The sequence below is a fragment of the Rhincodon typus genome, chromosome 7 (genome assembly GCF_021869965.1).
Source record: "Rhincodon typus isolate 14 chromosome 7, sRhiTyp1.1, whole genome shotgun sequence".
Classification (NCBI taxonomy): Eukaryota; Metazoa; Chordata; class Chondrichthyes; order Orectolobiformes; family Rhincodontidae; genus Rhincodon; species Rhincodon typus.
Genome location: NC_063338.1, coordinates 4,445,025 through 4,455,912, shown reverse-complemented (window position 1 = coordinate 4,455,912; position 10,888 = coordinate 4,445,025). Strand labels below are relative to the sequence as shown.

At 47.2% G+C, this 10,888-nt stretch overlaps 1 protein-coding gene across 5 annotated transcripts in view; it reads right to left on the bottom strand.

Annotated features, from left to right (window-relative positions):
- igf2bp2a (insulin-like growth factor 2 mRNA binding protein 2a) overlaps window positions 1-10,888 on the bottom strand; it is a 146,624-nt gene that overhangs the window by 31,649 nt on the left and 104,087 nt on the right. For 3 of the 5 annotated variants that reach the window (XM_048599299.1, XM_048599298.1, XM_048599302.1), the window contains 2 exons: window positions 9,804-9,872; window positions 1,683-1,817 (listed from right to left, as the gene is read on the bottom strand). In XM_048599299.1, coding sequence (XP_048455256.1) covers window positions 1,683-1,817; window positions 9,804-9,872 — 204 coding nt within the window. The remainder of the gene's footprint in view (window positions 1-1,682; window positions 1,818-9,803; window positions 9,873-10,888) is intronic. The other 2 variants (XM_048599300.1, XM_048599301.1) reach the window with 2 other exon arrangements.

The window sequence follows — 10,888 nt, the reverse complement described above, 5'->3', positions numbered from 1 at the left end:
GAAACAAAACAAGGGGCAGCACCTCGCAATCATTGCCGGGGATTCTCTCTACAAATGCAAGACAGTTGCTGCATTCCCCCACCTCACCCCACCAGCACCACCACATCTGAAACGGTTAGCTATGCTCTCCCCCTCAAACAAGCACCCACCTCCCCTTCCCCTGGAGAGCATTCAGAGGCAGATTGATCATCGGATAAACTCATCTCTTTGGAGGCTCTGGAAGTGGGATATTCAAAGTGTGGGCAGAGAGCGGATGGGGGAACACACAGGAACAAGCTTTCAAAACCTCCAGCTTCAAACTGTGCTTTAATTGTGGTCTGCGAGGAGGGGGATAAGAAACACAGGCAGCATTTTGTTTTTGAGCCGTGTGCTGATCGTGCCTCAGGCTCATCCCGCAGACTCCCACTCCACCCCTGCACAGCCCCACCCCGGCTTTTAAATTAGCCACGCTGGGAGGTCCGACAGCAAGGTTTCCAGACAAAGCAGTTGCCACACACACCGTGTATGTCAGCCCCTCCACTGACATGCTGGTAGAACAGAGAGCTAGTCACCAAGCACAGTCTAAACAAGACTCTCTTCCCCACGGCTGAGCCTCCTCCCACCACATCTCTCAAATTGCAAAGGCGGTTCAAACAACAACAACAAGAAGAAATGCAGCCCTTTACCGAGGTTAAAGGCAGGCTATACGCGGGGCGTTTGGGGTGGCGGGGGGGGCGACCTCCCACACAACACTGTACGGTCGTTATACTGCAGCCTACATCAAAGCCAGTGATTCAGGAAAACAGATACCATACCCAATGACCAAATTGACTCACTTGGTTACAGTTGGTCGTTACATTAGGGGATTGTCTTTCAAAGGCTGAAATTCCTAAGTGGAGCTCAGCAAAAGAAACCCAAAGGACCAGACGACCAGAAACCTTTGCTCCCATTTGGCAAACCACATCATCCACAACCGGTCTCAGCACAGATACTGCTGCATGGGCCTGCGACGCTAGGCCCCAGTCACCTCCCTACCACAGACACTGCTGCATGGGCCTGGGATGCTAGGCCCCAGTCACCTCCCTACCACAGACACTGCTGCATGCGCCTGGGATGTTGGGCTCCAGTCACCTTCCTACCACAGACACTGCTGCACGGGCCTGGGCTCCTAGGCCATCCACCCACTCTGGTTTGCTAAAATCCAACTTCCTCTCAGCTCTGGCTCCTTTCATTTCAATGGGTCTGTGAATCTCAATCAAGGTTGCAGGTTCAAAATTTGGCCAAAGGATTGCCGTCAGGACCTGCTCTCTTTTACATCGATAAAGACCGGCGAACAGCGGACATTCACGAAATGGGCACTGACAACAAGCAGAGTACAGTCACACCACACAATCTACAAAACCAGCTGCTGAAGAGGCTATTGGTCCAGTCCCATCTGAGGGCAATGTCTCTGAACCTGGTCTGTGTTCTCCTTCAAGTATGAACATTCAGTCACCAAGGACCACCCAGGAACGTTGAGGACTGAGGGTGCGGAGGGAGAGTAAGGAATTAAAGACCCTGTCCCCTCCCCCCCAGGAAATCAGTACTTCCCACGCATGGGGGCCCACCCTTCCCATTTTCACCACCCTCCAGAACAGCAGGGGAGCAGCGTGTTGACAGGAACCCATCCAAGCAGGGGGCCATCGGTTCTTGGAGACACCTACCTTAATCGACGCCCCGGCAAACTTGGACAGCTGCTTGATCTGCTGACCTTTCTTCCCAATGATGGCGCCCACGGCTTGGGTTGGGATGAACAAGTGCACGACCTCCTGCTCCGACGTCTGCTGGGAAGGAGATGACTGCTCAGTGCGAGGGAAGGGCAGGGTGGAGAGAGGAGGAGAAAAAGCAAGAAGGAACAAAGAAACACATCGGAATACATCGAAACAAGGAGGACAGCGCAAACTATCCCGGTGCAAAACGGTGGGGGTCGAACCAGTTCAAAAACTCGCACTTTCCAGATCGCAAAAGCATCCCCCCCCACCACTGCAGCAGAAAGGAAAGCCAGAACAGGCACCGAGCTACTTCTAGTCGATGCCTCTCTCCCTGGTTAATATCCGAATTGAACAAAACCAGTTTCTTTCTTTGGGGCTCCCGGTTGGTTGAAGTAAGAGCGTCTGCTGGAATTGACAAGCCAGTGAAGTGTGCAGACAGGTGGCAGATGAGGTTCAGTGCAGAGAAGAGGCAAGGTGATTCACTATGATCAGAAGAACATTGAAAGACAATATAAAGTAGCGGGTACAACTCTAAAGGGGCTGCAGGAGCACAGGGACCTGAGTGCACAGATCACTGAAGGTGGTAGGTCAGCTGGACAGAGCAGTTAATAAAGCACACGGTATTGTCGGCTTTAATAATGTGGGTATACTGTACAAGAGCAAGGAGATGACTTTGAACTTGAATAAACACACTTGTCAGACCTCACCTGGAGTACTGTGTACAGTTCTTTGTGCCACATCATAGGGAAGATGTGAATGTTTTGGAGACAGTGCATAAGTGATTTACAAGAATGGTTCCAGGCATGAGAAACTTCAGTTAGGAGGACAGACTGAAAAAGTTGGGGCTATTAACCCTGGAGAGAAGGTGACTGAGAGGAGATTTGATAATCATCATCAGGTTGGACAGAGTAGATAGCGTTGTGAAGTTGGGTAGAGTACTTGTGGATTGGGAGGCAGAAGGTTAGAATTTGGTGTTTGTAAAATGCTAGCGGGGGAAAGCAATGCGTGATCCCTTTAAAAGATCATGTGCTTTTTCTGTGTTTAGAGATTTAAACTGGGCGACTGTGAGCTGCAGCTTGAAAGTTTGCAAGTACACAGAGAGCACCCAAATTGAACCATTTGTATTGAAAGGCCATACAGTTAGCAGGCCAATTAGCAGTTTTTTACCAAAAAAACAGGCTTTTAAATTTAGCCAATCAATTTGAACCAGGCACTCAGATACCAAAAGCCCATTAAATTTAAGTCTGACAGTTTTGACAACATAGGATCAATCCTATTGTAAGAAATATTGCTGTCATTACAGGTATAAAAAGAAAGGGACAGCTGGACAAAGACCACAGAGCTAGCAGCCATCCACCAGAGCTAATGGCCCTCAGCTCTCAAGACAGAATCACTGGCTCTCACAGCCATCTCTACGTCTTAGAGAAAGCACCATCTAAATAACTCTTCCAATGGCACAACTAGCTAACATTCCTGGCAGAAGAATCGACGGAGAAGGCACAGAACATTCCGGAAGACACGTAATCTGCTGTAATTTTGAGAGACTAAATTCCTTTTTTTAATATATAAGTGGGACTTGTATTTATTGGAACAGCATAGCATTAGAATCTTGCTTTATTCGAGAATCGTGAGTAGTTAGAAGGAATTTATTTGTTAATAGTTTAGTTAATTTGTTCACGTTTGGAGTTAGATAAATAAATTGTTACTTGTTGATTTTAAAATGAGTGTCAGGGATTTATTTTGTTTAACCACTAGAAGTTGCTGAAAGACAGGTTACTCCACTTTTCACACTCCTTTTACAGATTATGGGGTGAGGTGCTCATCTTTGGGTGCTTCAGTTTTAGTTCTCAGAAGGGAGTAAACAGCTTTAAACAGTAGGGAGAAGCTGTTCCCACTCATAAAATGAATGAGAATAAGAGAGCATAGATTTAAAGTGATATGCAAACAAAGCAAGGGCAATTGAGAAAATATTTTTACCCAGGGTGAGTAGTTAAGAATGCACTGCCTGAAAATGTGTTGGAGGCAGGTTCAATTGAGTCATTGGATGGTTAGTATGGATAGAAACGTTGTGCAGGGGTATGGGGAAAAGACAGGAGGTAACAGGTAGCACTAACAGCAGTAGGTAATAAAACTGGTGCAGGCACAATGAGCTGAATGGCCTCCATTTGCATTGTGACAATGCTGTTACCCACAGCTTCATAATGGGATATCCAGTACCTCTCAACACAAGAGCGCGCGCACACACACACACGCACACACACACGCACACACACACACATCAACAAAATACAAAAAAAGAGCTGAACAAAAACACAACCAGATGACAGATGCAGATGACACCAAAATTGCAGATGTAGTGGACAGCGAAGAAGGTTACCTCAGAGTACAATGGGATCTTGATCAGCTGGGCCACTGGGCCAAGAAGTGGCAGATGGAGTTTAATTTAGACAAATGTGAGGTGCTGAATCTTGGAAAGGCAGATCAGGGCAGGACTTATTCACTTAATGGTAAGGTCCTGGGGAGTGGTGCTGAACAAAGAGTCCTTGGAGTGCAGGTTCACTGTTCATTGAAAGTGGAATCGCAGGCAGACATGATATTGAAGAAGGCATTCGGTATGCTTGCCTTTATTGGTCACTGCATTCAGTATAGGAGTTGGAAGGTCACGTTGTGGCTGTACAAGACATTGATTCGGCCGCTTTTGGACTATTGCGTGCAATTCTGGTCACTATCCAATAGGAAGGATGTTGTGAAACTTCAAAGGGTTGAGAAAAGATTTACAAGGATGTTGCCCAGGTTGGAGGATTTGTGCTATAGGGAGGGGCTGAATAGACTGGAGCATTAAAGGCTGAGGGGGTGACCTTATAGACTTTTATAAAATCCCGAGGGGCATGGATAGGGTAAATAGACAAGATCTTTTCCCTGGGGTGACAGAGTCTAAAACTAGACTGCATAGGTTTAAGGTGAGAGGGGAAAGATATAAAAGGGACTTAAGGGGTAACTTTTTCACGCAGAGGGTGATGAGTGAATGGAATGAGCTGCCAGAGGAAGTGGCGGAGGCTGGTACGATTACAACATTTAAAAGGCAGCTGGATGGATACATGAATAGGAAGGGTTTAGAGGGATATGGGCCAAATGCTGGCAAATGGGATTACATTTATATCGGCTATCTGGTCAGCATGGACGAGTTGGAGCAAAGGGTCTGATTCCATGCTGTATGTCTCTACGATTCTATGACAACCCAGACAGAAGCTGTTAGAAAGCACACAGCCCATGACGCTCCAGTACCCCATGTCTGACACCTTCTCTAACAGAGGTGATGAATACCCATCCTCCAGCACCCCATCATAAGGTCAAAGGGACTTCACAGCAGGGAAGGTGCAGCTCGTACCCTTGTCATTTCGACCCACTACGCTTCGTCTGTGTCTTGGCAAAAGGCGATGTTGAGCATCTAACTAAGCAAGACCTCATCATCATGAGAACACAGCAGTGGTCTGAGGGAGGGACAGCCATAAATCAGAAAATACACATTTCAACGCAGTTGGCCGAAGAACCAGAAGGGAGGGGAGGAAGATTTTCTTTGCCCCTGGTGAGCTATGACAACGTGGAGTGCACAGTTTGAAATGTAGTGCAAACAAACTAATGAATAACTGGAAAGCACAAATCTGCAAAGGCTATGAGGAAAGTAAGGGGAATGGGGTTAACCTGATCTGGTCACCCCAATACAGAAAGGACGTGATTGCGCGAGAGTGAGAAAAGAGGAGATTTACAAGGATGTTGCACAACTAGATAAATGCAGCTATGAAGAGGAAAGATTGGATAGACTGGGGATGTTCCCCTTGGAACAGAAGAGATTGAGAGGAGATTTGATTGAGTTATACAAGGTGTGAAGGGCTTGGTTAAAATGTATGGCAAGGGTCTGTTTATCTTAGCAGAGAGGTCAGAGACTCGAGGGCACAGATTTGCAGTGACTGGTAGGGGAAATAAAAGGGAAATGAGGAAAAGTTTTGTAACCCAGGAGTCTGGAAAGGGTAGTCAAAGCTGAAACTCTCAACTCATTTAAATCCTGCAAACCTAAGAACCAATTTTTGGAAAATGGGATCAGACGGGTGACCCGTTTTCTAGCTGGCATAGCTACGGTAGGCAGACCGGCCTCCATCCATGCTGTGAAACACTCTACAATTGCTAAATATCTGAACAGGATGAATGTGCAGAGATGTGGAGGCAGAATAGTGTGGCAAAACAACAGGATTTGCTCCTTCAGAGGGCCAGCATGGAAATGATAGGTTAAAAGGCCTTCTCCTGTGCCATAATGATTCGATGACTGCTCTTCTAAGGACCTAGCACAGGGTTAGATAAAGAGTAAAGCTCTCTCTACACCGTCCACATCAAACACTCCAACAGCAGATACAACACGGGGTTAGATTCAGAGAAAAGCTCTACACTGTCTCCAACAATCACTCCCAGGACAGGTACTGCACAGTGCAAGTACACCGTAAGGATGCCTCTATAATGTCCCCATCAAACATTCTCAGGACAGGTACATCACAGGGTTAGACACTGATTAAAGCTCCCTCTGCACTATCTCCATCACACACTCACAGGACAGGCACTGCACATGATGAGATACACAGTAAAGCCTCCTGTACTATTTTTAAGTGAAAGTAAAGCTCCGTTCAATCTTTTAAAGTGAAAGTAAACCTCCCTCGACACTGTCCCCATCAAACACACCCAGGACAGGGGCAGCACTGGGTTAGACAGAATGAAACGCTCCCTCTCCAAGCTTCCCATCAAATACTCCCAGCACGGATACAATACACAGTTAAAGACAGAGTAAAGCTCCTTCCAGTCTTTTAAACTGAAAGCAAAGCATCCTCTACACTGTCCCCCACAAACACCCCCAGGACAGGAACAGCAAGGGGTTAGATAATAAGTAAAGCTTTCTCTACTCTTTTAAACTGAAAGCAATGCTTTTTCTACAGTTTTAATCTACAGGTAAAGCTGCCTCTACTCTTCTCAACTAACAGTAAAGCTACCTCTATTCCACTAAACTGACAGTAAAGATCCCTCTACTCTTTTAAACTGACAACAAAGCTCCTTCTGCTCTTATAAACTGAAAGTAAAACTCCTTCAACACTGTCCCAGGGCAGGGACAGCACAGTGTTAGGCACAGAGTAAAGCTTACTCTACGTGTTTAAACTGAAAGTAAAACTATATCTACTCTTTTAAAATGAAAGTAAAGACCCTCTACACTGTCCCCAACAAACACTCCAAGGGCAGGCACGGCACGGGGTTAGATACAGAGTTAAGCTGCCTCTACTCTTTTAAGCTGAAAGTAAAGCTATCTCTGCACTGTCCCCATTAACCACTCTCCTAGGATTGGGACAGCATAGGATTAGATAGAGTAAAGCTCCCTCTACTCTTTTAAACAGAAAATAAATGTCCCTGGACACTGTCTCCATCAAACACTCTCAGGTCCGGAGCAGCACAGGGTTGCATGCAGACTAAAGCTCCCTCTGCATTGTCCCAGTCAAATACTCCAAGTCAGCTGCAGCACAGATTCAGGGAAAAGCTCCTTCTATATTGTCGTCAATAATTACTCCCAGGACGGGTACTACACAGTGTTGCCTCTACACTGTCGCCAACAATCACTGTCAGGTACCGCAGAGTGCAAATACAGAGCAAAGCTCCCTCTCCACGGTCCTCATCAAACACTGCCAAGCCAGGTACAGTATGGGATTAGATACAGAGTGAAGCTCCCTATACATTGTCCTCGTCAAACACTCCCAGGAGGTGCATCAAAAGGTTAAATACAGAGCAAAGCTCCCTCTCCACAGTTCTCTTCAAACACTCTGCGGGGCAGCATGGTGTCAGAAACACAGCAATGTTTTCCCTGTTTTGTGCTCAGATTTGCCCATTGCTTCGCTGTTTTCATTTCCCTGCACTGGACATTCTGCAGAAGTTTTGAGCTCCCTGCAGATTAGACCCACACATCCCAACAGGAAAACAGGCTTTCATCTCACCAATTACAGATGACTGTAGATCTGAGAGAATGAGGCCAACATATAACCTCCGTGCAAGGGGATTTTGGGGTTTTTCATAGTTCAATATTTTTCCCCCAAGAAGATGGAGCTGAGGGTGAGCTCAGTTCACCAACAATTACTCCCAGGGCAGGTACCACACAATGCAAGTACAGAATAAGGCTGTTTTTTTCCTAAATCTCGAGCAACTCACAGAGCAGTAAGAAATTCACAGCATACCTTTTACCTCCAGCTGGGATGGAAGGTGCACACACTGTGCGCAGTTAACCCAGTGCCCAGACAAGAAATGTCACCCTGAAGCTGTAAACGCGAGCATGGGCATAGCTCCCACCTCACCCCCGCCCCAGGCACATTATGAGCGCTAGTGCACACTGGGGCACAGCATGTCGGACACTAATGCAGTCTGGGGAACAGCATTACAGGTACAAATGCAGGCTGGGACACATTAAAATGTGCACTAATACAGGCCAGGGTGCAGCATCACAGGCAGTAATGCAACGCAGGGTGCAGCAGGACAGGCACTAGTGCAGGCTGGGGTCCAGCGGTATGGACAGTGATGCAGGCTAGGGCACAATATTAAGGGCACTAATGCAGTCCAGGACATTAATGCAGACTTGGCAACGCATTACAGACACTTATGCAGCTTGGGACACAGTATTATGGGCTCTAATACAGACTGGGCCACTGCATTACAGACTCTATTGTAGGGTGGGATACAGAGAAATGTGAACTAATGAAGGCTGGGCACAGCAAGACAGGCACTAATGCAGACGAGGCTCAGCATTACAAATACTAATGCAGTCTGGGGCACAGCATAATGGACACTGATGCAGGGTGGGACACAGCAGAAGGGCATAATAACAGCATTACAGGTACTAATGCAGGGTGGGACAGAGCACTACGGACACTAGTGCAGGCTGCAGCATTGCATTAAGGGCACGAATGCAGGGTTGGACATGCCATGAAAGGTACTAATGCATGCTGGAGCACAGTATTACAGGTACTAGTACAGGCTGATGCACAGCATGGCAGGTACTCGTGCAGGCTGGAGTACAGCATTACAGGTACTATTGTAGCTGAGCAGACATTAAGGCCACTAATGCAGGCTGTGGCACAGCATGACGGACACTAATGCAGTCTGGGGAAAAGCATTATGGGCAACTATGCAAGCGGGCTGATAACCTGACCCCACAGCCGACTTCCACAACCACACAATTCAACCAAACCCTATATCCCAAAGGTTAACATATCCCATTCTCTGACCACTACTGCACTGTGTTGTACACTGGCTCCCCGTATGGCTACACGTCCAAATATAATACCCTCATCATTGCTGTCCAAATCCACAATAACTCTCCTCCTCTGCTCTGACATTCTCCTTCCCTGTTAACTGTCCCAGCTCTTTACACTCCTCCTCCTCCGGCTCTACCCCCCTCCCAGTTCTCTGCACTTGTCCTTCTCTAACCTGATCCTCCACTACAACCCTCCCATTCTCTGCACTCATCCTCCTCTCTAACCTTGACCTGCCCTGTAACTCTCCCACTCTCAGCGCTCCCACAAGGTTGTGCCTCTTTAGAGGGTGGCACGCAGTCCTCACAGCTGTGCCTTCAGCCTGTGACCCTAAGCTCAGAAACCTTTCTGCCTCTGTCCAAATGCTCCTTAATACCTCTTCTTCCATTAAGCTGCTGGCCTCCTCTGTGACCGTGCCTTTGTTGTGGTTTGTGTGAAGCTGGTTTCGGGAGCGCTCGTGTGATGCACCTCGGATTATGCGTGTGTTGTCCCAGCCAGCCCACTATTGTGGTTTACTAGCTCTCAGACTGAGGACAGAGGCTCTGTGGAGTTAGCAGTGGACTCAGCAACTGAGGGTTTTAATTTTCAGTGTGGGAGCGACAGCGGCTGGATTTAGCAGCAAGGAGGGATAGGAGAGCAGAGGAGGAGGTCAGTGAGAGCTCAGTGTGTAGGCAAGGCAGGAGGGGGTATGTACACGTGTATAAAGTTGTGCCTCTTTGGCACTTGTTCAGAGTGTTACACTTACAGAATACAGCTGGGCCATTGTACCGACTGCAGGTGTATTGTACAGGGCACCAGGGTAGCACAGTTGACTCTACATTAGGAGAGGAAAAACACATCAGTCATTCCTGGTTTGGTACAAGTCGTTATATTTATTATATTGAGAAAAACTGCTCACCCACTTCTCCAATCAGGAGTCACTTAGGAACAGGAATCAGATCCAAGTGACACCAGGAGAAAACCTGCACTATGTTGGGTTCTCCCATACAGACCAGGACTGGGTGCTATAGAGACACACTCGCAAACCCTTAGATTGCGATGCAGAGCAGGCCGATGTATAGAAAATCTGTGTTGTCTGCTTTTGCTGGAGTACCTCTCAATCCACTCACAGTGGACAAGGGGTATCTGGTTAAACAACCTTGATGCGCTGATTCATCAATCTGCACAGTGCGAAATAGAGTTATAGTGAAATACAGCGATAGAAAAAGACAGTGTAAGTTTCAGTGGAAGACAGGGAAAAATGCAAGACAGATAAAGGAGAGAGAGAATTGAGAGAGGGGGCAGAGTGAGATTGAGCTAGAGAAAGATAAACATAGTGTAGGGAGAAATACTGAGAGAAGGAAACGGTAGCAAGCTAGACCGAGAGGCAGAGAGATGCACACGGAGAGCGGCAGAGACACACACACGGACAGCGGCAGAGACACACACACAAGAGGCAGAGGCAGGCACAGATGGAGAAACACACAGAGAGACGCACAAAGACAGGCAGACAGTTTGCAATGGGCTGAAGGGTCTTTTTCAGTGCTGTAGACCTCTATGAGGCCAACAGGCAGATGGGGAGAGAGACAAAGATGGACAGAAGAAAGCAACAAATCTGTAAATAGAATTTTGTGAGGCATGCGGAGAGAATTAGAGGCCCAGTTTCATTCCTGAAGCCACATTGGAAGCACAGAGCTTCAGAACATAAACGCATACGGAACTCAACCAAGTTGCTCAGCTAGGTAGCATAATACAGGAGAATAATTGGTCAGATCTTTGACTGATGTAAAGCCTCAGCTATCTCTCATGACAGAGCTGACACATTAAAACTGTAACAGTGTCTGACTCAGG